Source organism: Aureobasidium namibiae (assembly GCF_000721765.1).
Source record: "Aureobasidium namibiae CBS 147.97 unplaced genomic scaffold scaffold_9, whole genome shotgun sequence".
NCBI classification, from domain to species: domain Eukaryota; kingdom Fungi; phylum Ascomycota; class Dothideomycetes; order Dothideales; family Saccotheciaceae; genus Aureobasidium; species Aureobasidium namibiae.
In genome coordinates this window covers 646,480-674,150 of record NW_013581200.1, presented here as the reverse complement: position 1 = coordinate 674,150, position 27,671 = coordinate 646,480, and the positions used below count along the sequence as shown (strand labels likewise).

Here is a 27,671-nt window from a genome sequence, read left to right as displayed (position 1 = left end):
CATGTAGATCGAATGCGGGGTGAAGAAAAGTACCAGGTACATAGGAGTAGGTTTTCACCTCCTCATGAGGGGAATTCGGGGGAGAGGTCTACAACATATCGTGCGGCTCCTTTGGACCGGACAATCTTTATAGTACAAGAAGGCGTCCAAGGTCCGACCTGGTGTCACCTCTGTGGTACAGTATCTCAAACTCGTGCAAACTACACCACACCATCAATCGTGACTTTATCAATATGTCCAGGACCACCGAATCCGCCTCAGCCCTCTGCACCCTCTCCACCTTCCTTTCCCAGATTTATGACTATATCATCGTCGGTGGCGGCACAGCGGGCCTCTGCGTGGCCGCCCGCCTAACAGAAAATCCAGACGTCTGCGTCGGCGTCCTTGAAGCCGGTGCCAATCGCATGGAAGACCCTCAAGTCTACACACCAAGTCTTTATCCTACACTTATCGGCAGAGAAAAATATGATTGGTGCTATGAGAGTATTCCGCAGGCGGGCGCTGGAGGGAAGAAAATGTCGCAGCCGAGAGGTAAGGTGTTGGGTGGTAGTAGTGCGATCAATTATTTGATGTATGTCAGGGGGAGCAAGGAGGATTATAGTGCTTGGTGAGTCTTGTGGATGGATGGATGAGATATGGTGGTGCGAAGCTAACTTTGTGTCTTGCAGGGAATCTTTGGGTAACAAGGGATGGGGCTGGGAAGGTAAGTGCATTCAACTCGTGAATTTGCAAAGTAGTGCTGATGTGGTCGCAGGAATTGCTCCTTACTTCAAGAAGAGCCAAACGTATGACCCGCCGAAGAAGGAGCACCCGAACAAGCAGTTCATGCCTATTGCCGCCAAGGACGAGTATCATGGTACTAATGGACCTATTCACACATCGTTCAACGATTACTGGGAGGTAGGGCCTCAATAATCATTGTCATAGCCCGATGCCTGACTTACGATGATTCTGCAAGCCGTTTGAAGAAGACTTCTGCAAGGCCGCATATGAAGTCGGTGGCTCGGAAAGCTCGCTCGTTGACGCGTGGTCCGGCGGTGGGTGATACGATCAACTCGCTTCTTCCGTATGCTGACTGCATATGTAAAGATCACTTCGGCTTCTACAGCTCTCTTGCAGCCGTCGACCGATCCAGCGACAAAGGCAGACGTAGTTATGCCGCAACTGGTTACCTGCGACCAAATTTATCTCGGCCAAATCTCAAGGTCTTGACCGAGGCATTAGCCACCAAAGTCATAATTCAAGGCAACACTGCAACCGGTGTCGAGTTCATGCATGACGGCAAGAGATACACCATCAACGCATCCAGAGAAGTCATTCTTTCTGGCGGAACTGTCAACAGTCCCCAGATCCTCGAGCTGAGTGGTATTGGCGATTCCGAAGTTCTGAAGGCAGCTGGAGTGGAATGTCTCGTTGAGAACAAACGCGTGGGTTGCAACTTCCAGGATCACGTACTCGGCGGAATGCTCTACGATCTAAAGGATGGCTTGAAGTCTCTCGACTCTCTCCACGACTCCGAGTACCAGAAGGCCATGGAGAAAGTATATCAAGAAACGGGTGAAGGACCTTATGGTAGCCCTGGTATGCTAATGGGATTCGTGTCGTACGCTTCACTGGTCAGAAAGGATGTATTGGAGGACACCATTGCCGAAATCCGGAAGAACTCACTTGCGGAGACAGACTTTGAGAAGCGTCAGGAAGAGACTATCATCTCGCAGCTCAGCGATCCGAAGTTCGCAAACATACAGACTTTCTGTTCGTCATTCCATCCTTTCCCTTCGTCGTCACTGACAGTCCATTACCTAGGTATCGGCGCTCAGCTAGACGTAAGCAAAGGTGAGAGCCAGATAGGCTTCTTCAGCGCACCTCCCAAAGGCAAAACCCGCGCCTCCCTACTCGTCTGCCTCGAACACCCACTTTCCCGCGGCAGCATCCACATAACATCCTCAGACCCAACACAACACCCCCGTATAGATCCAGGCTACCTCAGAAACGGCGCCGATGCCAAAATTCTCGCCGAAGGCATCAAATGGATGGACAAAGTTGCCAATCAACCCGTCCTCAAGTCATCCCTCGGCGATCGCATCCTTCCACCTCAAGGTGCAAGTATCGAGACTGAGGAAGAACGAATTGAGTATGTGAGAAATCATATCTCGACGCAGTACCATTTGATTGGCACTTGCACTATGGGCGAAGTCGTTGATGATAAGCTCAAGGTGAAGGGTGTTGAGGGTCTGCGTGTCATCGATGCATCGGTGTTCCCTACTCATGTGTCAGGAAACATCATGGCCACGGCTTATGCTGTGGGAGAGAAGGGTGCGGATTTGATCAAAGCAGATGATGGAAGATTCCTGATGAAAGTCGATTCCAAGGCTTGAGCATATCTTAGCATTGTTTAGGCGATCTCGTACCAGAAACCATTGGCTTGCTCAATGTTGCATGCGCTTTATGTCAATGACGATCTCGACGGTGCTTCATCCTTCCAGAGGGATTGAACGAGGTCTACCTCTCTGTCAAACCTCAATCCCAAACGGAAAGACACTCTCCCGCACAAGTTGCAGACGTAACGGCGGCAACCCAGCACCCCTATACTCCACGACCTCCAACATTCCGTCCCCTTCTGTTCTGAACCTCCCACAGACTAGACCGACCTCAAGATATCCAGTGGCCTCAATAACAATTTCCAATATCTTCGCATTCTCAAGTACAACACCCACAGCCACTGATTCCTCAAGCACAATGATAGCATCAGCATAATGACACAACTCTCCACTCCACTGTCCAGCTTCGCGTCTATTGGCGGATCGTAGTAGATGTAATGCTCGTCTCCTGGTTTGCGAATGACGGATCTTGAAGCAGATGGCGAGGAGAGTAGGGACGACTGCGTATTCGAGCGAGAAGCAAGACTCTTGCTTCTGAGGCAAGGGGGTGTACGGGTAGACTCCTTTGTTGCTCGAGTTTGGTCCGTGGTAAGTGCGATATGGTGAAAGAAATTCTTCTATTGAGTCGAGGACTGTAGCTGCTTGGTCGTTGAAACGATCTGTGTATTTCGCATGGGTATCTCTTGCAGTTTCAAGAATAAAAGATGAGTAGAAGAGCTGGATCTGTAGGTGGAGCAGTGCTCGACGATGAATGTGTCCTCGTGTTCTTTGCAATGCTGCAAGCTGCAGTGACCATATTTGGTGAGCATGCAAGAGCTGAGAATGTCGCTGGACCAGGGAGTGTCCGGGTGGCAAAGACAAAGAATGACTGACGCAATGTATAACACACTCCAGAATCGCTGGTCGTTGAGTCGAGATATTCAGAGTTGCGACGTGTTCCGCTGCCAACGTAAGCAATTCGGATCTCCAGTTCGAGGAGGCCGTGGAAAGATAGTCAAGTGCTTGCTTTGTATATTCCAGATCCGAAATTGATGGGCCTGTAAAGGGATGTGTGAGTTTTGCTGATGGTTCTTTCCTTTGTGATTCATCTTTCTCAAAGTCCAAGTCCTGCGCTCCTAGCCAGTCAAATGCAGCAAGAACGTCTTTCTCCGTCCCCTTTGACGAGAATCTTGAACTTCCTGCAGCGACTTCCCCAATAGCTCTCCTTCCGAACCTCAAATGCTGAACAGCAAGCGCATTTTCATCTTGATAAGTTTCATACGCCACAAATAACAAGCAGCAGAGCAAAACGGGTTCAATGGGCCTCTTTCCACAAGCAGCAAAATCAATGTACTTCTGCAGAGCTGCAGCTGCTTTACAATACTGCTTCAGATTTCGCTTTTCTTGGACTGGCGATGGTGGCGTGAAGTAGCAATGATGCTTTCTGGCGAGACGAGCGCTACCGACACTGCCGCAGGCTGCAATGGCGAAGTAGATGCAAGGTTCAGTGCTGGCGAGCTGCAATGATAGAGTAATCCATGCATAATTAGAGAAGATCAACTTCAGACCTGAGACGATATGATGATTAAAGTACTGAAAAGACATTTGATCCTCCGAGGTCGTACTGAAAGCCAAGTTTGATGGTGATCGTGCAATGGTGATGGGCAGCAGAGTCGTGGCTGCCGGAAGCAGCTTTCGGGGCAAAGTCTTGTTGCTGTTGGCGGTTGTGCTCGATACATAGCCATCGCAGGTACGTCCAGTAGAAACACAATTCTTGCAATCAGGTCTTGCCTCATCACATTTTACCCTCCGAATACTGCAAATAGCGGTTGGCGAGTGATACTCCAGTTCTGGGAATCCTGAAAAGTGGTCTACTTACCGACAGGTTCCACATGCATTCTTGCTATACTTGGCACCGGCTATTCGCCGCCGCTTAGCTTTGACTTCCATGGTTACACTCGATTGGCATGTTGTTCGAAGAGGAGCAAAGGTAGGTATTCTCGTGCAGTCGGACGGTCCCTGGTTGTCAGGGCACGGATGATATTGGAAGGATGCATACAGGGAATCCCCACACCTGCTGCAAGCTGATTGGCCGGCTCGATAAATCAACCAACCAGATGATTGGCATGTCAAGCCAAGTGTGTATCAAGAAATGCCCGTGTCAGAATCTTACAGTAGCAGCACAATGACACTCGCTCAGAGTCTTTGTGTTTCGTCTATTGGTCGGCTCGAAAAATCTGCGAATTATATATCCAGAGAAATCGTATGCAGCATGCCATGATGTAGATATGCAGGAGTGAGATTGAAGTATACAAATGTATATAAAGTGGTGTCGGCGACCAGAGATGCGAGCTTCTGGTGCCATATTTCGACCTCGATCAATCTTCCAGACACCAGCTTCGGGTTCAGATTAGGGGACACTAGCACGACTCTCTGACTCGACCCGCTTTGTCGTCTCCCGACCATGGCTCTAACCCCTGGTGCAACCATAGCCGTCGTCATATTCGGTTGCGCAGCTGTCTGTCTCTGTGGCTATGCCATCTGGGCCGTCATGTTCGCAGATAAAATCAACACCATCGACAAGACGAGACCCCAGGGCGAGCAAGCCCAGTACATGCGCGAGATAAGACTCAAGAACCTAGAGGCTTTTGCTCAGGACCTCAGCCTACAAGAGCAGCGTACACCACGCTGGTCTTACAGAAGAGTGAGGAAGTGTCCTTGATCTTGGCCTGTCTTCCACTGACTCAAGAGTACAGTAGATGTAACCTAGTGCTTGCTTGACGCCAGTGCACGCATCCTCGCGAAGCAAGCTTTGCCGAAGAGGACCAGCTGCTATATTCATTGGCTCATAGGGAACCGGGTGGGCATCCCAATGCTGGGAACGGATGCTGTGCGGACCTCTCACAGAATTGGAGTGTGTTGATTGACGAGAGCCAGTATGCGAGGAAGCAGATCCATGACGCGGAAGGGTTTCGTCTGCGTATGTTGTTAGCAGAACATCACGATATCAAGGACTTGTCACAACTTACCACGACCTCATCCATACCAGCCTCAATACACGAGGCAATCTGCTCGACACGAGCATTTGCTGTAATACCGATAATCGGCACATGTCGAACAATTTCCTTCATTTGCTCAAGCTCACGAATGCGTCGTGCACACGTCAATCCATCCATGATAGGCATCTCCACGTCCAGAAGGATAACAGACAGAGGGATCTGCTCCACTCCAGCGGACTTGTGGAACGTTGTCGACGACAGAATCTCAAGAGCATCCAGACCATGGTCAGCAACATGAACCTTCGCACAACCTGTCTTGCGAAGTTGCTGTGCGAGAATCTTCTGGTTGATTGCGTTGTCCTCCACAACTACTGGTTGTCAGCAATGCATCATCTTCATGGGCGATTGTACTCACCCAGAACGTGAAGGTCTGGTGCATGCGTTTTTTGCGCAATTCGACCGTCTACTACTCGCGGTAGATCGCCGTCTGACGTCTGAACTTGTTGTGCAGCCGGCAATTCAACAGGCGTCTCGATGCGAGCAGTCTCCACGTAGAATGCAAATGTCGATCCTTTGCCGAATTCGCTGTGTACGCCAATTTGGCCACCTTGCAGCTCCACAAGCTCACGAGAAATGAAGAGGCCAAGCCCGGAACCTAAATCTTGTTAGTCTGGTGTGGCGCTTCGTCTCAATGACTATATCTGTACGAACCGCCATATTGTTTGTAAGTCTTAGGCGAAGCCTGACTGAACCGGTGGAAAAGATGACCCATCTCAGTGGGCGTCAATCCGCAGCCAGTGTCTCGGACACTGAATATCAAGAAAACATCCTCGCCAATAGGGTCGTCGGTTATCGACATGCGTCGTGCTACCTTGACGGGTTTGTCTCCGCGAGGCTCCACAAGCATGACTCGACAGTCTTCAGCAGTTGGCTTCGTTCGCGATGCAGCTAAACTGATTACGATATTTCGGTTGCTTGAATTCTTGGTAAACTTGATAGCATCTGTAGGATACTGTCAATATACATTCCTTTCTCCCAATTGCAGTCAAAACCTACTGGTCATTAGATTGAGGATGACCTGCGAGAGCCTAAAGAGAAGAGCAGAATCAGCATCCTATGATCTTGAGATTCGCAAACTCGATGCAATTTACCTTCCTGGGTCAAGCAGAACATTATCAATTGCGAGATCAAGGTAGCTCTTCTGTATCTCCACTGAGCCTTGGATCCGATCGTAATCAAGTTCTGCCTTGACCATCTTCAGAACCGACTGCACTGTCTCTAATGGTCGTATCTTCTCAGGTGAAAGAACCAGAAGCTTAGAATCCAGACGACTGAATGTGAGCACTTCTTCGGCAATTTGTTTCATGTGCTTTGCGCAAAGCTGAATGTTAGCTGCAGTATCCAAGAGCGTATGTCGTAGATCAGGTGTCAGAACACTGGCTTGATCACCATCCGGAATGGGAGGTAGTGAGGTAAGAATACCATCGGCGAGTAGCAGGATTGCTCCAAGCGGGTTTCGCATCTCGTGTGATATCCTATGCACCGTTAGCGAATTTTCATCGACCTCATCATCATGGGTGTCATACATGTCAATGAAGATTTCCGATCTTCTCTTGGTCTCTAGAGCGTCTTGCAGTTTTTGTTCGGCAAGTTGCTTTCTGCTTGAGATGTCTCTGAGCCAAACATACAGGTACTCCAGGTTGCCCTCTTTATCATGACGTTGCTGAGCGCTTATTTCAAGCCAGCGAACATCCTGTTCTGAACAGGCTGCTTTGACTCGGAACTCAGCACTTACAGCTGTTCCTTTCTCGATAGCAGAGCTCCAGATTTGACTGACAGCTTCAAAGTCTTCCTCGTGAACAGCGTCTCGCCAGGCTAGCCCGACTTCAGCGGCTTTGTAGAATTCGACTTTGCTCATGCCGAGAAGTTCGAGACATACGTCATTGACGTACACGCAATGGCCGTCTTCTCTATGCATGCACATACCAATAGGTGCATCACGCAACATTCTGCTGAAGTTTTGTTCGCTCTCCTCAGCCTTCAAGGTCATGGTTTCCAATTGTTGAGCGAGAGCTCGTGAGACATCGCGAGATTCGCGATGCTCCGAGGGCAGCGAGTAGAGCGCCGCAGACTTGAAAAGCATGTCGCGAATGGATTCGGCGAACTGACGAATACTAGGACTCAAAGCTCTTCTTGGGTCGAGACCTAGCACCACAATAGCACGAACATGGACACCGTCAAGACCGATGATGGGCAAAACGTAAGCTGTGTCGACAGAGCCAACATCGGGCACGGGTACGGCCAGCGGCAGTGGTAGTGTGTTCTTGCTTCGCTGCAGACTGAAGACCTGACCGTTTGCACTTTCCACGGCTGCAATGATGCCACGCGGGGAATATTGCTCAGGGCTGTCGACGTTGCAAGAAGCCTCCAACTCAAATGTCTCGGGACACTGGTTTCCTGTCGTGGTGTAGACGATTGCATATGAAAGATCTCGGGAGTTGTGGTTGACGGTTTCCACGAATGTTTGCCAAAGCTGGTGCAGATCAGAGACTTTTGAGAAGGACTCCAGCAGAGATTTTGATATTTCCTGGCGATTTCTCTGCAGCACCTTCTCAGTGATCTCATTGAATTCTGTAATAACACCTAGATAGCGTCCATCAGGTGAAGGAATAGGGAGAAAGACAACGTCGAAGAATAAGCTCTCGGGGAAACCATGTCTCGCCAATATCAACTCATGGTTCCTCTGACATATCGGCTTTCCTTTTTTGATACCTGACCTAATCATCTTGGACAGGTCGGCACAGACGGCTTCTCCCCAGACTTGTTCTAGGGGTACGCCAAGAGAGCCAGGGAATGTGTCGCCATAGACAAAACGGGCATGCTCGTTGTAGAGGTTGAGCATGTCGTTTCCCCACAGCAAGACGCGAGGCTCTTCAGAAGAGAGTATGGTAGAAAACATCTGTCTCATCATAGGATCCCAAGACTGAATGGGACCAACAGTGGTATTGGCCCAGTCGAGGCTGTGTAGAGAGTCGAACCAGGCATCTGGAAGTGGTTTTGAAGACAGAAGCCAGTCAACTGTCAACTGCTCGAAAGGCGTGTCAAGATCGAGGGACGATGCGTTTGAGTAATCTGTCGAGCTCGAAATAGTCGAGCCTGTGTCGGACTCTTGACGTTTCAGAGAATTTGCATCTGGAGCAGACGCTCGACCGAAGCCTTGTTGTGGTACTGCAGGTGAAGGACGATTGTGGACTGGCCCGTGGCAAGTGACAGTAACCCATGATGTACCAATTCTCTTTCTTGACCAGACTCTATCGTCAAACGTGGCGAGCGTCTCGGTGGTGCGTGGTGCTGGTCTGGCACCAAGACAAGCTGCGTCAAGTAGCGAGACCAGCCATGAGGGAAAAGAAGAGCTCGGAGGTACGGTAGCTATCAAGGCATCGAAAGCATTGTTGCGGTACACGATATTGGTTGTCGCATGATCGAGGATGAAAGTGGGTCGGTCGTCGTCTGCGACAAAGTCGACGAGGCTATCGAGCTCGATTGGGAGAGGTGCTGAGGCAACAGGGAGAGGAAGCATGCCTACAAATCACCATGAGCCCTACTCTACTACCCTCGGGTTCTTTCCACGTCGTCGCAACATGACTGCATCTGCCATCGCCGGCCGAGTTACGCGGCTAAGGGATCCTCAGCTCGGGATCGCCAAGGCTGTTTTTTTTTCTTTTTTTTTTCTGCTTCTTTATTGCGTCACGGGCTTGAGTCCATCAGTGTTTTGGAAGGGACCTCTTTGGTCTCAAGCATAAAGGCTTCTATTTCGCATGTGAATTAGTCTTGGGTATAATAACGCCTGATGTGAATGCCAGATCTTAATCAAACAAGACCAACCACATTGACCCTCCAACAAGGAACACCACAATCGCAACAGTCAATATCGCGGCCCCTGCTCTATCACCAGTAGTGATCGTCCTCGTAGCAATCGTCGGCTCAAATTTCGCACCAGTACTGCCTGTTCCGGCACTAGGATCGCTTGTACTATTACCACCCGTAGAGCTCGTCAATGGAGGACTGTATTCCGCCTCTTGGTTGACATCGAGCATCAACGATTGGATGACGGCCAACGCAGACATTTCTTGACCAACTCCGTACGTTCCGTCCCACACTGTCGTGTTCCATTCCTGTCCGCAAATATATCCGGTGTCACCGCCATCGCATTGGCCAGCTGCTCCTTGTGCCGAAGCTTGGAGATATGGGTATATCGTGTCCTTCAAAGAGGGAATGAGCTGAGTGGTGACTGCCAGCGAACGAGCCAGATATGACTTGAAGGACAATTGATCAGTGTCGCAGTTTCCGAGCGGTTGACAAGTTATCTCGACCATGATCTTGTCGCCCATAGAGGTTGGAAAGAAGGTCGTGAATGTGGTGTTCACTAAACCTTCGACAATGTCCAGCCAGCTTGCATCAGATGTCTGTCTATTGTGTTAGCGAAGGGGTCTCGATGAAGCTCTTGATGAGCTTACGTGATTGTACATATATGCAGCGCCACTTATTGCCGCTGCATAATTGTACGTCCATTGGAAGTGATCCACAGATGTACAATTACTGTCTGTTGTTGTACCATCGAAAATCTCATAGGTTTCTGCGTCCCAGAGCGAAGCTTGCGAGTACCAGTCCCAGGTCTTCTCGGCCCAACTCACGTAGGTCGAGTTATCGGTATACCTGGCAAGACGTGCGGCCAACTGGAAAAGACCAAGATTCGAAATCGAGTTTTTGTAATCGTAGCCTGCGTTGAACGTGTAGATTTGCCATCGCAAGCCACCTCCACAGGTACCGGTATCCCAACGCGCAGCCATCTCGTTGAAGACTGCTTGAGCCAAAGAAAGCCAAGAAGGCGCATCTGCGCTCGTCGATTCAGGAAAGTTGAGCTCGGCAGCGTCCATGGCTGTGAACGCCCAGAACACCTGATCATCATTGCCTTCGTCTTTTGTCTGATTTGCTGGGAGGAAGTCGTTACCTGTACCGACTTGGAATAGTATGGCCTCGGAGACGATGTCGTTGTAATAGGTATCTCCAGTGTAGTACCAGTAGTTGATCATATGGCCAAACATGCCTCCAGCTTCCCACCAGTAGTAAGGGCCTGGTAATATACCTGGGGTCCCACCCGTATCGTTGCCTTTATACCATGCCATCAAGCCATTGGCGATGGTTTTGGAGGCGTTTCGTACCGAATCTTTGGCGATGGTTAGACCCTGGGCTGCACCTTGGAGGACTTCAACGATCATTCGTACCTGCATCTGTAACGTCAAGTGAAACAGCATTGGTGAGATTTGCGAAAAGAATGGTATAGGTGCAGAACCGCACATATCTCGAAAACGCCCTTAACGCCATTGATGCTGTATTGGGAGGTCGAGATTGGGGGATCTGATGCGAGCCACCAAGATATGGGGAAAGGCGAGATTAGCATACTACAGGCAGTGCTAAGCATTGTCAAGCATTTGGCTATTTCTTGTTTAGTACCGTTGAGACAATGACGACGGGTGGCAGGAGGCTGCCGGGTATCCGATCAGATAGGCTTACGACGACAACAATAGCCCGTCTATTTTCACAAAGGTACGCGGCTGGTGTGCAAACAAACACCCCTGGCGATCCACGCATTCTTACCAACACCAATCACATGTCGAGGTTTGTAAAAGAGAGAAGATCCGCTGTATCGATATGGTCATCGTGCGAGCGGTAGTACAATAGATGGCAGAATATTTTACCTCAAGTTCAAATATTGAGGTTTGACTTTGAAGTTTGGGAAAGCAGATGATACGAGTCCGACGATATGGCCAGCCATGACGCAGGTGCCGTTTACAGGGTGCTCCCTTGTGTGTAGCCGCCTCCAAGGACCGGTATGTGTTGTCCTGGAGTGCTCCACGGGGTTGTCGAGTGTGTCGTCACCCTGGGGCGGTATTTGAATTTTGAGTCCGCCGGCAGTCTCGGCCCGCGTTGCTACGGGAAGGACATCATCACTTTCAAGAATCGATCGTGAGCATCTTGCAAAGTCAATGACACTTCGTAAGAAAACAAATGGAGTTGTGATGACACCGTGTTGGTCCAAAGTCAGACCTGGTTGTTGTGGCTCTCAGAGCAAGAACGCAGCGTGAATTTTGGCGACTTCTTCAACAGGCGCGGGAATAAGCAAAGCCGGATATAAAGACCTGCCACCATATCTCGCAACGGCGGGAAACCTCTCACCATTCACCAGAATGTGGTCCACGATGCATCCATCGGTCTCCTCGACGCTTGCTGTGCCGCAATGTGGGTAAGCGCCAGCTTTGCAATCATTGCATGTTATACAGGACTATAACGAACACGGAGAAGGCAGTGCTTTAGGATCATGCTCTGACACCACTAAACCCGACATGCAGCGGGAAAAATTGCCTGTCATCGTGCGACTGCCCATATGCCGAAAACTGCTGTGTTGTTTCGTACAGCCAGTGCCCTCTTCTTGTTTGCAACTTATCAATTTTGTAACTTGGCACTTCATCAGAACAGAGCATCTGGTATCTCGCTTCCAAAATACTCAATCCCAGCATGTAAGATTTGGCCAGGTTGACGCACAGCTGTTCCAAACAGCATCTCTGCCGGACAGTGGGGTCTAGGGTCCATCCGTACGCCAAGTTCTACGTCGACCCGCAAGGCCCTAAAGCACCCGTCAAAAAGAACGATATCTGGGGCATGGATGGAGAAGCTGGGTTGATAACATTGTCCCCGCTCATCGATCCCATCATATCTCAGAAGCAACAAAAATTCATTGCTTGGGTGGTCAGCGAGTCGACACTTGAGACGTGTTCCCTGTTGCACGGATTGAAAGCGGTCTACATCCCTCACCTAGTGGCCTTCAATCTGGAGTTCCACGCTGAGACACCAGAAGATCAAGGAAAAGAATTGGACAACATGGCAAACAAAGGTCTAGCATGGAACCCTGCTGGTGGCGAGCATGCCGGACTGCTGTGGTGTTCGGATATCGGGCTGCCAGAACACCAGTGGCTGAGTGCGAGTTACTTCTACTGGGCGGGTGATGCACCAAGGCTGTGGTGGGAATATACTAATGGGAGCTGTACTCACCATCTGGTGCTGCATCCTATCAAATCAGACTAACAGAGGTCAAAGCCGTGAGTAATCAGATAGTTCATAGAGTTCAGTACTTGAGAATCAACTGTATAGACTCACTTCACCATTTCTTACAGAGTGGCTATATAAAGTCGCGACATTCTGACTGTTTTGAAGGAGGTCCAATCGTCGAGAAATGGCTTTCATGAACTATAATTACGTATACAGAAGAGAAACTGAACAAGGTAATATTCCAGATCTGATATTCAAGAGTGATGTAGACGGACTCATACGACAGCTGCTCTCAGCCACAATGACCTCGGTCTCAGTGATTAGCGGGCAGCTCATACATTCTACCAGTAGAAGAAAGCTCATGCGTTCCACCAGTGGTAGAAAGCTCGTATATTGTCTGCATCCCTCCTTCCGACTTCCCTGAGAAGTTTGTCCGTTGAGAAGTCGATCTATAGTCGAACGGAAATGCTGATTTGGTGCTGTCCATGTGTTGAGGATAGACATCAAAACTTTGAGGAGGCTGATTGAGCCATTTCCTGTCTGCTTTTGCTTTGCGATGACGGTAGAACCAGAAGGCAAGGGAAGCGAGGAGTATACACACTCCGATGCTTGCACCGACTGCGGTGCCGATTTGGGAAGTTTGGGAGAGACCGGTGGACGATGTTTGATGGGTCGAAGTTGCTGAAGGCATTGCGATGGACGAGGATGGAAGATTCGATGAGGTCGAAGTGCCATCTGACTTGGTCGGATTCGTTGCGTCTGATGATGCTGTCTGAGTCGGTTGCGAAGAGTTTGGAACGCTGTTGATAGTGCTCGATAAATTCAAGCTACTCGATGATGTGGTAGAAGTGGTAGGACTCGATGAAGGATTTATTGTAGTGGGCGATGTTGAGGCAGTTGTCGAACTGGCAGCAGCGTCTCTTTCGTCGAAAGTTGTCTGGAACGCAATGACGGGTGGAGCAGTCGTTGCTTGACAGCTGTAATAATAGTAAGATTGAGTGGATCCAGGACCATATGTCTGGCCATAGAGAACAAGAGTCGAGCAGTACGGAATTAACGAGCCACTGAACAGCAACACAACGTCAGACATGACACAAGTTGATCTTTGCTTTGGATATGATACTCACCACATGAACTTCTGGTTGCCGAGTCCAACACCAGCATAAGTGTTGATGTTTCCTTTTGCTCCATAGTCCAGACATGTCGAAACATAATCACAGCCCTGACCATCGGTGCAGCAGCCGAAGTTCGGAGCATTCGGGACCGCATAGTATGTGCAAGATGCCTGTGGACCGCAGGTCACAGCAGAAGACCACGCACCACTCGTGTAGCCACAGGTCTGATCGTTTGTCAAGACTTCCGAGGAATCATCTCGCCGTACTGCGTGGACGAGAGTGGTGTGCGCGATAGCCGGCAGTGACAGTGAAGGGGATGGGAACAGGGTAAATTGAGCCTCAGAAGCAGTCAACGCAGGAGTGAACATGGCTGAACGGCTTGAGGAAGCAGAGTCTCGAAGGAAAACGATACGCTGACCATGGCAGAGACTGGTATCAGAAACATGTAGTGGTTCTTGTACGAACCTTGATCCTCTCCCAACCATCAATCTCATACTGGCCTTACATGAGTTCTGGAACATGTCATGGAAGATGGCCAATCTTGTGGTGCGTTAAGCGCCCAGCGACATGTTATAGCAATACGAGAAGCAATGCATTCTGCATGTCGCGGCTTTTTTCCCGTGTGATTATGCATCCAGGAATATGCGATGCAGGCGCGTCTTTCTGTCTGATACAATCAGGCATCCAGGAGTATGCGATGTGAACATGTCTATGCCGAGCGATCGGCACATCTGCATGTAGCATGCAGATGCTGTTGGTGTGATCAAGAATTTCTTGCTTGAGAAGAAGGATAGTTAATGTATGCAAGCGCGCGCCAAAATGAACTGACTCGCCACGGGTTTCGAACCAAATTGTCGGGTCAATACCTGCCAAAAATGGCACCCGGAATGTCCAAAACACGTCAAAGCGACGGCAGAGATATTGATCGGGTTTCGTCCTCTCGCAGTAGTGTTTTGGCTTGCGTCTTGAATTACACTCCAACTCCAGCCATCTTTGACTCCCCGCCATCTTCAATCAAACCTTTACTGCTGCCATACTTGAGCATCCCTCGCCCATATCTCCGGAAGCAGAATGGCCTTTTCTCAGTCATACGTGCTTGCCCTAGTGGCCTATGAATATGTCTGGACTGTCGACGACATTTCAAAACAAACGTCAACATACACCACAACCTACTCTACTTGGCCTGGATCGCACACGGCATATGTCCTTGTGGTCAACACTGCTATACCCTCGCCATCGCAGATCGAGACTGTCGGTATACCATACACGGCTGTTCCTGGAGAAACTTCGACGCAATACGTGTTAGCGACAGTGGCTACTCACAGTCCCATGACGCTTGTCTCGAAGACCATTCCTGCTCTCATGACACCGACCACAGGTTCATCTGTTCGGACATCGCCCGAGGCACCAAGTCAGGAAGAAGGTGCAACCTCATCGCACAAGCCTTATTTCAGACATGTCCAGATCGTTCTTATATGCCTGTTCTGTGGTGGCTATCTCTGGTCCCGCTGCCTGAGACATCTTCACAGCCGCAGGCTTCAAGAGCGGCGAAGCGCAGTCCTGAATTACGAAGCATCGGCGATCAAGGAAGCGGCCTGATTGTAGGATCCCAAGTCGCGAGCTAGATAAGGCTCGTCATGCTTTGCTTACGCCACGAGCGGCTGTACTGAACACGAGAAGCTCGAGAGTTGATGGAGGAAGATCAAAGACACCGAAGATGTGAATTCTGCGAACACTTCGCGAGTAGAGATACAAAGTCTGGTGGTGGTTTGTTGCTTCGAGGTTGGCAGTATTTGAAGATGGCGCAAAGTTGGAGGGGTAAGCAAGGTTTGCTGGATACCAAGACCTTTGGCACGCTAATATCACGCACCGAGCCATTTGTCCACGTTCTGTCTCGTCCACTAACTATCAAATCTAACCACACTCCGACCTCTTTGGTCAAGCACATCAAGGCATTGCCATTGTGATGATACACCGATACCCTGGTCAACAAACGAGGGTGCTGACGTACAAACGTGATGAATGCCGTTGAGCCTGGCCACCTCTCATCCCCTGCGCGCGTGTCCTGCTGACCGCACGGCCCTTGTCTCTCCAAGCTCCTTCCGCGAGGGACCCCTGATCACTTTCTTCATAAACACAGCATGCCGCTGCAGCTTTCCCAGTCTTCAGGTCTCGTTCAGCCGTGCGCAGTGTCACCAAAGCCAAATTAATCCTCCGACTCCCACCAAGGCTGCATATCCCATGAAAATCGCGAAAACGGGCAAAGGTCGGTATCTCAGCTGAGGCAAGCTTTTGGGGCTGAGGCATACTGTATATATGCATGACTGCGGTAAGCCACAGAAGATAGCTAAGAAAGCGGTTTCGCATGTGCTGATCCTTTTGAATCGGTCTGAAGATATAAACGCCCTGCCTGGTCTTGTTTCCCTCCTCTTTGTTTGTCTTCGTTTTGTACATACTCAATTGTCATCATTGCAATAACACCCTTCCTTCCAACTGTGCACACTTCTCCATCGAATCATCCTGTCACACGAAGACCGCCATCGGTTCGCATCCTCACAATGCGACCTGCTTCGGAACCTCAGAGACTACTAGTCTTCTGCGACGGAACATGGTGTGGTCCAGAAACTGATACCCGGACCAACATTCAGATACTCGCCGAGATGACAGGTATCGACATGAAGAACGCCAAAGGATCAAGAGAACTCGAAGATCCATCACGAAAACTTCGAGCAAAGTACTTTAACGGTATTGGCCTTGGAAGCACCTTTTTCGCCTACCTCTTCAATGGTGCTACCGCGAACGACATAGGAGAAACCTGCGTGGAAATCTACCAATACATCGCACAATACTACCGCGAAGGAACAGAAGTTTGGGTGTTCGGTCTGAGCAGAGGCGCATACACAGTACGCTGTGTAGTAGGCATGATCAACAACTGCGGCATCGTCAAGAACCCCTCTCGTGATCTTTGTGATCAAGTCTACCGCATCTACTCATCACCATACGACGCGGATAAGCCATCATCGCCCCAGAGCAAAGAGTTTAGAAAAAGAGCAAGCTGGGACGTCGCAACACCAGTCAAGTTCATGGGTCTTCTGGATACTGTCGGTAGCATCGGCATTCCCTCCCTGGACGCTGGCAACGGACCTTCCTACCCCACTCTTTGGGATCAAGTCGTCTCAAGCAGCGTTGATCAAGTCTACCATGCTTGCTGTATCCATGATCGTCTGTCGCTGTTCCAACCATGTCTCACCAAACGCGACCGCGATAATGGCAAGTCAGCACCTCATATTCACGAAACGTGGTTTCCGGGCTGTCACTACGATGTCGGTCGCCAACGCTTCAAGTTTCTGCGTCGTAGAGCAGTCGATGCTCTCGAGCGTCTCATCGTTCTGATACCAAATCTGCTTTCTGGCACTCTGGAACCCAACAATGTCTTGTCTGACGTCGTGTTGAGGTGGATGCTCGAAGGAATCAATCGCGAGATGCCCACTCAAACCGCCATTCCAGACATCAGCACAAAGATTACAAAACTCGAATCACAGATCAAGTCTGGCAATGACAGTATCGGTTCTGGTGACGTCTACTCACCTCAAAAGTCACTTCTGTACGCTCCATTTGGCAGAATCATCTCGTTCTTGCCTCAACCAAAAGCCATCTACGACGCCATATCCGTCCTCATGGCTGTTCGTGACCGACGAATTCCAGACGAAGGTGCGCATGTGTTCCCATACAAAGACAGCTTTGAAGGTGGAAAGAAGAGCATCGAGGAGTTGGGCAAGGTGGCCAAGGAACGATATCCTAGCCGTACCTATGAGAGTTGGCAGGCTTGGAGTGCGTATTTCCCACAAAAGGACGATCCTGTGTTCAGAAATGGTGATGTTCAGGTGCATGGCAAGACTGCTAGAGTTGACGAGGAGCAAGTCGGTGGTAGTGAACAGTGACGGAAGAGTGGAAGGCAGATTGATAGGTATGGCTGTATTTTTTTCAAGATTATTACATCTTGTAGGTAATCATCTCATGACTGTGTATAGATATTTCTTAGTCATCCACCTACTTTATCAAGATGAACCTTATTAGATTGAGGTTCATGTAAATCTCTTGTTTGACGCGTACGGTAAAACCAATGATAAGACTGAAACATTCTCCTTATACAGAGTAATCTATGCAAGATCCTGTTGGCAGCGGATTGATGTATCGTGTGAGGATTTCTGGGTGGTGACTGCGACACATTATCACTTCCTTCCTATTCCAGTTGTATCAATGTGTTTGCTGGATTGCCATGCACAATCGATTCGATAAAAGCAATATCATAACCGTCATCTAGCAATAGCAACATCTCGTTCCTATCACATCAGACTTTGCCACCCAAGCTCCTGTAACCCCCTAATCATCTCATCAACCCCAAGCCTCTGCACCTCTTGCTCTTCTTCTTTTTCCGCCTCCTCGTCTACATCGCTGTCAAGGTCCTCAACAACATTCTGCACCACATATCCACCCAGAATCATATTGTAGCTACGTCGAAACATTTCAATCGCAGCCACGACCCGCATACTCTCCACTTGGAAGCTCGCGAGATCTGTGTTCCAGTTCTTTTGTGGTGCTCTTGCAAGTGAGTCGGAGAGATTGCGCGTGGCAAAGTTCAGTGTGTCTTGCCATGAGCAGTGCACGCTATCGTAAATCTGACCATCAAGCGAGATTGAGATATTCATGTCAGCTGCATCAGGAGCCGTGTCCATGATGCGACGGCTCAACTTGTCACCCAAAGCCATGATACGGTGGAGTAAATTCATCGCGTCGTTAGCCGCGCCTCTTGCCCGGTGGACGTATTCGACAAACGTAAGACTTTGTTCGGCCACATCAAAGATTGCTGCGAGGACTCGTAAACATCCCATGTCTCGCGTCATCATCTGAGGTTGCACAGAGAGGGCGAAGTCTTGTGTCACAGCAAGGACGCAGGTAATAGTATCGACGTCGGTCTTCGTGCTTTCTTCGTCGGCCAGATCGAGATCGTATATCATGGCATGTATGACCATGGCACTAGCCTCGATGAGCGGCGCAGCCAGGATACATCCTTGGTGGAAGGTACTCGAACATTGGATGTAGGCCGGTAGCAAAGCCGTGAGTATCACATTTCTGAGTTCTCGTGACGCTCCTCCAATGAGAGTCTCATACATCTGCTTGATGAGATACGGTTGCTGGTTCTCTGAAGCAGCGCGCTCACTGACTGTTTGCAGAAACACAGCAAGCTGCTTGCGAGCTCGACTATCTCCCAGCTTCGAATCATAACTTTTGAGCTTCGCTTTGACATATGTTGGATCGTCCACTGGTAGAGGGAAAGCGGCAGAGTCCACAAAGAATGGATCAATGGGACAGATGTCGGATGTGTGTTGCTGCATGAGCGAAATTATTGACTGGACAAACTCGACGTAGGCCCCTTTAACGTTCTCGTAAGACGACCCGCCGAGCTGGCCAGACAAGTTCTGTAGCTGTTCGTAAGTGCCACGCATGTGTTGCATAGCAGCCTTGAGCATGTCGACATATTCTCTTTTGCTTCCCGCCGTTGATGAAGAGTCAATTGAGTTCAGTGAGGTATGCATGTTTGCCAGCACGCTACCGATGAGGCTGATTCTTCTCTGACGAAGGTCGGCCAAGGTGATTCGGTACTCGCCAGTCTCCCGGCCTGCAGCAAAGGGCAGATTGTGCAGCAACGGTTCAGAAGTCGCTCTCTCCAGAAGGTTTGCTGTGATGCGGTGCTGGAATTTGAGCATCGACTCTCTCTCAAATAACGACACAAACCATGCCTTGATGAACAGAGCTCGATGATTGGTAAGACTTGCCTTGTCGCTCTTGATGACAGAGGCCAAGAAGTAGCAGGTGTACTTGTGCCTCTGCTCTGTGGTACGAAGCTGGAACCATGAGGTCGAGCTGTAGACGTCCAAGAAGCTTGACCAGTCGTGAGTATCCTCGTTGACGAACTGTTGGGCAGTAGCGGTCCAGACACCAACGAGCTTCTTGAGCAAAGCATCATCAGGACTTTTCTCAGAGCCGAAGCATGTTGATAGAAGAGAAGTAAGAGGTTCTTGCAGGAACGCCACCTCCGATGTCTTTGGCTCCGAGTCGACAGGCTCATCCTCAACGACTTGATCCATGAAGGACCAATCACCATAGTCCTGACTGTCATCACTGCCCGGTTGGCTCTCTTGCTGCTTGGGGACGCGAAGCCTGTTCTTGACGACAAGCAGCTCATTGACAATGTCTAGTGCTTCAATGATTGCAATAGAAAGTCTGGGCTGATCCAAATCGAACAATTTCAGCACTTCGATGACATTTGACTGCTCGACAAGATCACGGACGGTAGACCAAGCTTTGGCAATCTTGACAGCATTCTGCATTGCCAAAAGCAGATCTTGCAGAATCGCAAATATGCTTCGCTGGTTGGCCGTGATAGTCATCTCAAGCATCTCGGGCGATATGTCAGTCGAGCCCGCAGTTTTTGCAGCAGCATATTGTGCTTCTGCCTCAGATCTAGCAAGACGATACTGAGATATGGTAGTCGTAATCATATCCCTATACCATGAAGCCAGGGTATCCAGATCGTTGAATTGCTCGACTTGAGAGAGCTGGTATCGAACGAGTATACCCCAGGCGTGGACGCTAAGGCGACAAGCTTCTCGGTGCGAAGTATCATGGTCTACCAAGTCTCTTATCATTTGTAGTCGAGGTCCACAACCCTGAGGCATGACCCAGTAGAGCGTACATAGCAAGTCGTGATGGTTGCGTAGTGCATTGAGTGCGACGTGAGTGACTTCTTGTTCTTTGTGGTACGTGCGGCCATGGTTAGGAATGAATCTCCATGCAAATCCTCTGACCTTGTTCTCGGGCAGCAACTCTTGCAAACCTCGTAAGCCTACCACAAGCGACTTGAGGAAGATGTGAAAGGCGCAATCAGACGCTTCAAGGTCAATACTCGGGTCCTTGTCAAGATCTTCCAGAAAGCGTGGCGAGCCTTTACCCTCTTCTTTGGGGAGCTGCGAGAGATTGTTACCAGCAAAGAAGTCGTATATCGTGCCCAGTGCAGTCTCACATCTTCGCCAGCCCCAGCGTACGATCAAATGATAGACACGAGTCAGGCAGGCTCGTACATATTCGTTCAGCGTAGGGTTGCGTGCTTTGCTGGTAGCTGGGTACAGCGCGAACATTCGCTGCAACAGCATCTTCACCAGATTCCAGTTGTCATTGGCTGCTTGGAATCTGCTTCTTGGTCGAAATATACCTTGTGCGTCAATCTCGAGGAGAGGTTGAACAGAGAAGAGGTCATACCATATCTGATCAAGAGAATGTATGTTACAGGATTTTGCTATTGCATGCCCCAAATGTGTGGTGAGGATATCAGCGAGCTTGTTGGATGCATCGATGGTTCTGAGCACGTGATTGACAATCACAATGCTTTTGATCGCAATGTCTTGCTCCTGGATACCAGAATCACGTTTGGCGTGTTCTCGATGTGTCTCTAAGAACTCACGGATCGTGGTGAGCCTCGAGGGTAGCGCTGCAGCGATGACCTTCGAACTCAGGCGAACACACTTCTGCATAAAAAGTGTCTGTTGTCTGAGCACAGCAGCAGGGTGTCGTGAGACGACCACAGACTGGGCAGTGATGCAGAGCAGGTACAACAAAGTGTCAACTACAAGCCTGTCGACATGAGCCCGTATATGCGAGTGAGACTTGAGACGGACAATCTCAGCCTCGACCATTTCTTCAAACTCATCAACAAATCGAGAAAGGCGGTCCAAGCTCGAAGATCGATCAATGGGGTCCAGGAAGTGGATACAGCCTGAGAGGTACCTGACGATCGACCGTAAGAAATAGTCGAAACGTGCAATGGTATCTTCAATGGCTGTTTGTCGCATCTCCTCACCCTCGAATTCGCCAACACCATGTAATTCGTTTGCGGAGGCTGACAAGATGGTGCCCAGACCAGCAGAGACTTCTTCGTCCCAGGCACTCCAATGTAACAAACGACCAGTGACCTCAACAGTAATGCGACCAGCAGGCATGTCAAGGTCCCGGTTGCGTAGTGTCAAGCAGTCGCTGAAGTCTCCACTACCCACAAATGTGCTAGTAGCCAGATAGGTACCAACTTCCAGCGGTCTAACATCGAAGTCTGTAGGATATCGAGTACCAAAAGCCCCTAAGCCTGTGAGAGTTTCATGCTCAGGGGTGTCATGCAAATTCGCAGGTTCTGGGCCTTCAGCCGATATAGAAGGTACATTAACAGGTAACGGCTCATTTGGCTGACGAAACTTCGCAGTCTCAACATCGAAGCGTCGAGCAAGTCTTTTGCGAGGCCGTGAAGGCAAAGCGACTTTCTCAGTGCCTGTCATATCGGTGTCATGACCTGGCATCTGATCCGGCACAGCAGCCTCAGCTCGGTCATCCCTGTCATTGAGAAAGCGCTCGAGCCGGAATTTGGAAGCCGGCTGATCAGGTCTGTCTCGAGCAAAGATCTCCATCAGCCGAGACGGAGCTGCAGCGAACGTGGGCGGTTCTAGAACACGATTTGTAACTCGTGCTGCGGTCTCCAATTGAGCGGGCCGCATACGATGATTCCGTTCGAGGATATTCCGTTGGTTTGCTCGAAGTATACCTGGCGCAGTACGCTTCCGTGCATTGTTGCTTCCCTCTCGCAGCTGCTGAGAACGTGTTGGTCTCGCGCCGACGAAAGGTCGTGGTTGTCCGGGTCTGCGGTGTATGGGGGCACCCCTGTCTGCAGATTCTTCCTGCCGGTCGTCTGGTCGGACTGGTTCCGATGCATTGGTGTCATTGCCAACCGCACGGGAATGCTGCGCCGGAGGCTTCCAGCTGCGACTCAGATTGCCTGCTTGCCAGGACATCAATGGCTCGAGGGCATCTTGTGTATCTTCCCTGGTCGCAAGACGAACATCTTTGTTGGTTGGGCTATGTCTGCCATGATCAGGTCTATTCCGTGCTTGACGCGCGGCAAGACGAACGAATTGAGGTTTAGATATTTCTCGTGGCGATTTCGGCTCGTTAGAGGTTGTGACATCCAAGATACTCAGCTTTATCGGCTTCGGCATCCTAGTAGCTGCTTTCGTAATTGTCCTTGGATTGGAATACGACGCGGATGTTCGAGCTGTAGTGTCACCAGTGACCTTTCGTTTTTGACCAGTATGGGCTGCATGCGACGAAGACTTGGTGCGTGTGAATGTGCTTGGAAGCTTAGACTGTCTCTTGTTGCCAGGTAACCTGAAATGAGACCTTCCAACTGTGGGCAACATATCATCGATTTCATCATGTTCATCAACTTCCGGCGTCTCGAAAGGCCTACCTTGCGGGCGTCCGGTGATGGGTGAGGGCAACCTAGTCTGTAACAAGCGTGGAGCTGCGAGCTCTGCATCCGAGCCGTCGGATCCGGAATTGTCAGAGAAGACCACATGGCTGTTTTGGCGAGCGAGAGTGATAGAATTGCTTCCGATCCTGCGCTGGGCCACACCTCTGACGGGAGCCGTCGGTCTCGGTGTCTCGAGCCGGGCTTCCGAAGGAGCCACAGAAGGCGATGGCTGTCGCACTTGTCTGTCAAGCTTGAGGTAAGAAGCGGGTAATACTCCCTTGATCTTGCGGCGCATGCGCATAAGCTGTCTATCGTTTTGGTCTGATTCTGAAGAAGAGCTGACTTGGACACCAGCATTGGCGTTGCTCGGGTCATCGTCGTCGGATGATAGGACTATTTGACGAGAACGTCTGACAGATGTGGAAGGCGGCAATTCAGGAGACGAAGGAAGTGGAGTCTGGACAGCAGCAGACGTCAGGCCATGCGGGAGTCTGAACCGCGGAGGAGCGGCAGGCGTGACTTCGACGTTGGCTGGACTGGATGTCCTCGGAGGCGAAGGCAGCAGCAGATCTTGTCTGAGACCTCCGTTTGTGATTGTCTGTGTCCGATTGAGGTTCAACGACTTTAGTCTTCCCCTGGCTCTTGCTGTCGACGAAGGTAGTTCACGTCCATTGTGGTCGGTGTGAGGCGTCTCAAGAGTCTTGCGGCGCTTGTGGTGAATCTGAGTACCGCCTATAACATGACGACGGATGGCAGCGTCAATATCGGGAAACTCGTCTTGGTCTTCAGCGAGCAGGCTGGACAGGTCAAGACGTGGCGGCTGTTGGCGGACTGGGGAAGCAGAAGAGTCTGGGGGAGTTGACTCTTGAGTGTGCTCCAACTGGTGACGTCGCGGCTGACTTTCTTCTTGATGGAACTCTGCGTCTTGCGAGTCATGCTGATCTCTTGGTCGCTGGCTGTTGGTGGCAATCTGGATAGGCCTCAGACCACGAGCCTTGAGGGTGCGACGATATTGTTCAAGATCGATGAGATATGGGTGCAACTGGATGGCCTTTCGTGTCCGTAGGTTGCGTCGAGGTTGTTGAGCAGCAAGCTCAGCAAGGTGTTGATCTGAGAGAGAGTTGATGGCATCTTCCAGAGCGGTTGCCTCTGGCTGACTGGGAAGTCTGGGTATCGAGTCGGTTGTTCTTGCCGTACTGGTGGGCGGGAGGAAAACGGGTTGTGGAGAGGAGATGAGGTCCATGTCGACGTCCGACAAGTCGGAACTCGAGACCGACAAGCGTCGCCCAGTCTGGGAAGGAGCGAACAAGGGGGCTGACGAAGGCGGGGCTTGTTCTGGCTCACCATTCTCGCTGACCAGCGCATCGATATCCATGAATTCATCGTCTTCCACTCCATCATCTTGCTCGAAGTTCTCAGTCGTCTTGACGGTGCTCTTGATCCTCCTCAACGCCCCAGGTTTGAACTTCTTGCTGTAGGTCCTGGCATTCTTGTTGAACTCTGGCGGTGACTCTGCTCTTCGGGTCTGGGTAATCAAGACTATCGGTTGCCCAGCTGTTGGCTTCTGCACCGCCCTCGGCGTCTCGAGATGCTCTTGAGGTAGTTCGAATGTGGTGTCCTGCGAGGACTGAGGAGAGCTTGTGATGGGTTCCCAGTACTTGGGTATTTTTCTGGTCGACACAGCTCTTTCTGGTACTCCCGAGTCGTCGAATAACTCTTCGGACGCATATCGCTGATTCTCCCTCGTCGGCGATCGTGTTGTTACATGGTCTCCAGCATGATTCCCGCTATTCGTGTGGTCGTTATCGTCCAGAACAATTTCCTCTTCATCCGAGTCCGGGACATAGCCACGCTGTCTCCATTCGCTCATTTGACCCGGTCTTCATCGCAATATCGAAAAAAAAAAAAGATGCTTGTTGCTCACAACGACACTCGACGATGAAGACGCGTCTCGGACGCGATCCAATTCCCGCCCTCGGCACGCGTTGCACCCCACGTCACCGCTGCCAAGATCTTTGCTTCGTGCTCATCATCGAATCTCTAGAGAACCCGAGTGGTTTTCTGCTATACACAAGCATCAGAAACAATGTCGAAAAGATTGATCGCTCCCGCACTAGCCACCGTCTGCGGAATTGCCACAGGTGAGATACCCAGCATTGAACTTTTTCGAGGCAAACGAAAGACATGCAAGAGCTAACCAGTCCATAAAACCTAGGCATCTCGGTATTCCAACCAGAGTTTCAGAAGCAAGCAGCAGAAAGAGAAGGAAAGAATGTAGAGGAATTCCAACAAGCACACGGTGGAGCCATGTAAGCCTTCTCATTGCTTTCCACATTCTTCTCCAACACCTCCACTAACCTCTACCTCACAGCCCACCAACAAAACATGACCCTGCGATTCCAGCCGTAGACAACGACAGATCCATCGGAGCAGAAGTAAAACAACACCTTCAAGAAGCAAAAGAGGAGGCCACATCAACGATACAACACGCTAAGGATCATGCAAAGACAGAAGTTGCTCCCAAGAAGGCTTGGTGGGGCCTAGGTTTCTTTGGAGCCAGTCAAGGTGGTGAGGAGAGTCCGAGGGAGAACGGCAAGACGAATTGAGAGAGAGAGACAAAGACGCAAAAACAACAAAGGTGTAGAAGAATGATTGATGGTGTCGATCGAAGATTAAAGCCATCCACCGAACAAATACTGCAAAGGACTGGATATCAAAAAAAGTTGTAATAACCCAAAAACGCCCGTAGTCATGACCTCGCAACACAAAGCTTCTCTTTCCGTCCTCCACCCTTCTTGCATCTCTTTCTGCCTTCTATTCCCGCCAGAAACCTAAGAGAAATCCTCATCCAGACTCTCAATCTTCTCCTTGATCCTGAGTAGTACGGTAGTCTGCCACTTGTTCAACTTTTGCATCTGATCGAACTGGAACAGACGGTCGGCAAACATGTCCTGGTCTCCTTGCTCCACTGCCTCTTTCAAATCGTTGAGGAGTTGGAACTCGCGGGCTGAGGTGAATTGAGCGTGTTTGGAGCGCCATTCGTCAAAGGCGCGCGAGGTGGCTACCATGTCCTGTCGCATACATTAGCAAGGAGTTGGCAAGAGCAAAGGAAGAAGAACTCACACCAGTAGCCAGATGACAGATACCCGCCTGGAAGAGGTAGTTCTTGATATTCCACGCCAGCAAATTGTTGTTTTGGGCCTTGTCGGCCGCGGCTTCGTAACCTTCAATCGCAGATCTGTAGTCTCCCTCCAAGGCCTGCAAATCTGAGAGTGCCAACGTAATCTTGTTCTCGAGCGCCGGAGCGGGATCTTGCTTGTAGCACTTCAACGTGTCCTTGTAGGCCTCGATAGCTTTGGCATTGTTCCCCAACACCTGCTGGTAATGCTGGGCCAAGCTCTCCGTGTTTGTAGCGGCGGGCCTCCATCGTCCCAGTTGCTTTTGCTTATTGATGGCTTGCTCGAGCATCGCAGCAGCTTTCTCAGGCTGCACCTCATGGTAGAGTTTGAACGCTTCGTTGTAGATGTTTACCGCATCCAGGGGTTCCTCGAGGTTATCGGTGCAGATGCGAGCGGCGGATTCAAGGGCAGAGCCTGCTTGGGAGATTGCGAGAGAGGTGGTTTCCGGGTCGTCGATGGAGGTCAGTTTGACGCGGTAGGCGTTTGCGGCCGTGCGGTACATTTCCACGGCGCGTTCGTATTTTTCTTGCTTGCCGCCGAAGAAGGAGAAGCCGCCTGTGGCGCTCTTTTCTTGCTTGATCGCCTGTGCATGAGGTGTCAGTGGGTGTTCGAGAGATGGGAAAAGGAGACGAGGGAGAAGTACCTTGTTGAGCAGGTCTTGCTCTGCGGCGAGTGAGGAAGCCATGGTGTGTGTATGCAAGTCTGTCTACAGCAGAGAGGGCGAAGCGTATGCGACAGAGAGGAAAGGTGGTGTGTACCTTACAAAAAAGGCGAGTTGTTGGTGTTGGAGGCTCCCGAGCAGCTCGGCCCGCCCGCTGACGTATCCGGACCCTGCCCCGCTGTGATTGGCCGACAACTCCCAATTCATCACCACCACAAAACATTTACTGTCTCTCAAACAAGGCAGCCACTTCAGAATCATCCAAGATGACACCTCTCACACTACGACCACATCTCTCGCGCTGTCTCACCCGCAGCTTCCACACCACGCGATCCACCCGCTCAAAACTCGATGTCGATGCCCTTCTTTCAAATCCAACCTGGTCCTTGGACACACTACTCCCTTCTGCCTCCTCCTCATCCTCAGACACACCAACAATAACCTCCAAACAACTACACCACCTCCTCCGCCTCTCCGCTCTCCCACCACCAAAAGATGCCACCGCCGAGCAAAAAATGCTACACTCTCTCCACTCACACCTGCACTTCGTCACACACATCCGCAGTGTCGATACCACTGGCATCACGCCTCTGCAAAGTCTACGTGATGAAACAAGCACGGCAATCAAGGATCAAGAGATTGGTTTGGACCAACTGAAAGATGCGTTGAGCAGGGAAGAGGTCAAAGGGAAATACTACAAGAGAATTAGAAGGAGGCAGGAAGCTGCTGAAGAGGGTGAAAGTGCGCAGAGTTGGGATGTGCTTGGTCAGGCAACGAAGAAGGTGGGAAGGTATTTTGTTGTCGATGGCGGAAAGGAAGCATAATGGCTGCATAAGGCCAGGGTTGCCCTGAAGACATGCTTTCAACGCTGAACACGAGTGGTATTTCTGCCAAAGAA

General features: G+C 50.4%; 12 protein-coding genes across 12 annotated transcripts; 6 read left to right on the top strand and 6 right to left on the bottom strand.

The window, feature by feature from the left end:
* Positions 1-233: 233 nt before the first annotated feature.
* On the top strand, positions 234-2,378 carry M436DRAFT_47358 (alcohol oxidase; the record flags this gene model as incomplete). The annotated part of the gene is made up of 6 exons (XM_013571577.1): positions 234-607; positions 669-703; positions 755-900; positions 959-1,037; positions 1,090-1,755; positions 1,807-2,378. The coding sequence occupies 6 exons, from the start codon at positions 234-236 to the stop codon at positions 2,376-2,378; spliced, it is 1,872 nt and encodes a 623-aa protein (XP_013427031.1).
* A 135-nt stretch (positions 2,379-2,513) lies between these two features.
* M436DRAFT_64146 (uncharacterized protein) lies at positions 2,514-4,310 on the bottom strand (the record flags this gene model as incomplete). The annotated part of the gene is made up of 2 exons (XM_013571707.1): positions 2,514-4,176; positions 4,240-4,310. 2 exons carry the CDS (start codon positions 4,308-4,310, stop codon positions 2,514-2,516), a joined length of 1,734 nt encoding a protein of 577 aa, XP_013427161.1.
* A 951-nt stretch (positions 4,311-5,261) lies between these two features.
* Positions 5,262-8,939, bottom strand: M436DRAFT_47053 (uncharacterized protein; the record flags this gene model as incomplete). Its single annotated transcript, XM_013571508.1, has 7 exons — positions 5,262-5,336; positions 5,390-5,730; positions 5,775-6,014; positions 6,071-6,361; positions 6,416-6,447; positions 6,511-6,894; positions 6,946-8,939. 7 exons carry the CDS (start codon positions 8,937-8,939, stop codon positions 5,262-5,264), a joined length of 3,357 nt encoding a protein of 1,118 aa, XP_013426962.1.
* A 286-nt stretch (positions 8,940-9,225) lies between these two features.
* M436DRAFT_47886 (mannan endo-1,6-alpha-mannosidase) lies at positions 9,226-10,744 on the bottom strand (the record flags this gene model as incomplete). Its single annotated transcript, XM_013571650.1, has 3 exons — positions 9,226-9,825; positions 9,877-10,586; positions 10,645-10,744. The coding sequence occupies 3 exons, from the start codon at positions 10,742-10,744 to the stop codon at positions 9,226-9,228; spliced, it is 1,410 nt and encodes a 469-aa protein (XP_013427104.1).
* Positions 10,745-11,619: 875 nt separating this feature from the next.
* M436DRAFT_64143 (uncharacterized protein) lies at positions 11,620-12,502 on the top strand (the record flags this gene model as incomplete). Its single annotated transcript, XM_013571706.1, has 3 exons — positions 11,620-11,663; positions 11,892-11,937; positions 11,978-12,502. The coding sequence occupies 3 exons, from the start codon at positions 11,620-11,622 to the stop codon at positions 12,500-12,502; spliced, it is 615 nt and encodes a 204-aa protein (XP_013427160.1).
* A 277-nt stretch (positions 12,503-12,779) lies between these two features.
* Positions 12,780-14,066, bottom strand: M436DRAFT_47093 (uncharacterized protein; the record flags this gene model as incomplete). Its single annotated transcript, XM_013571516.1, has 2 exons — positions 12,780-13,530; positions 13,594-14,066. The coding sequence occupies 2 exons, from the start codon at positions 14,064-14,066 to the stop codon at positions 12,780-12,782; spliced, it is 1,224 nt and encodes a 407-aa protein (XP_013426970.1).
* A 586-nt stretch (positions 14,067-14,652) lies between these two features.
* M436DRAFT_64141 (uncharacterized protein) lies at positions 14,653-15,180 on the top strand (the record flags this gene model as incomplete). Its single annotated transcript, XM_013571705.1, has 1 exon — positions 14,653-15,180. The coding sequence occupies one exon, from the start codon at positions 14,653-14,655 to the stop codon at positions 15,178-15,180; it is 528 nt and encodes a 175-aa protein (XP_013427159.1).
* Positions 15,181-16,151: 971 nt separating this feature from the next.
* M436DRAFT_22927 (uncharacterized protein) lies at positions 16,152-17,438 on the top strand (the record flags this gene model as incomplete). Its single annotated transcript, XM_013571476.1, has 1 exon — positions 16,152-17,438. A coding segment is annotated over one exon (1,287 nt), but the record flags the coding sequence as incomplete, so codon positions are not given.
* Positions 17,439-17,927: 489 nt separating this feature from the next.
* On the bottom strand, positions 17,928-24,176 carry M436DRAFT_47229 (uncharacterized protein; the record flags this gene model as incomplete). Its single annotated transcript, XM_013571551.1, has 2 exons — positions 17,928-23,508; positions 23,557-24,176. 2 exons carry the CDS (start codon positions 24,174-24,176, stop codon positions 17,928-17,930), a joined length of 6,201 nt encoding a protein of 2,066 aa, XP_013427005.1.
* Positions 24,177-25,019: 843 nt separating this feature from the next.
* M436DRAFT_47349 (uncharacterized protein) lies at positions 25,020-25,539 on the top strand (the record flags this gene model as incomplete). The annotated part of the gene is made up of 3 exons (XM_013571575.1): positions 25,020-25,074; positions 25,149-25,242; positions 25,305-25,539. 3 exons carry the CDS (start codon positions 25,020-25,022, stop codon positions 25,537-25,539), a joined length of 384 nt encoding a protein of 127 aa, XP_013427029.1.
* Positions 25,540-25,764: 225 nt separating this feature from the next.
* M436DRAFT_64138 (TPR-like protein) lies at positions 25,765-26,797 on the bottom strand (the record flags this gene model as incomplete). The annotated part of the gene is made up of 3 exons (XM_013571704.1): positions 25,765-26,004; positions 26,057-26,695; positions 26,756-26,797. The coding sequence occupies 3 exons, from the start codon at positions 26,795-26,797 to the stop codon at positions 25,765-25,767; spliced, it is 921 nt and encodes a 306-aa protein (XP_013427158.1).
* A 242-nt stretch (positions 26,798-27,039) lies between these two features.
* Positions 27,040-27,597, top strand: M436DRAFT_73137 (uncharacterized protein; the record flags this gene model as incomplete). The annotated part of the gene is made up of 1 exon (XM_013571824.1): positions 27,040-27,597. The coding sequence occupies one exon, from the start codon at positions 27,040-27,042 to the stop codon at positions 27,595-27,597; it is 558 nt and encodes a 185-aa protein (XP_013427278.1).
* Positions 27,598-27,671: the final 74 nt, after the last annotated feature.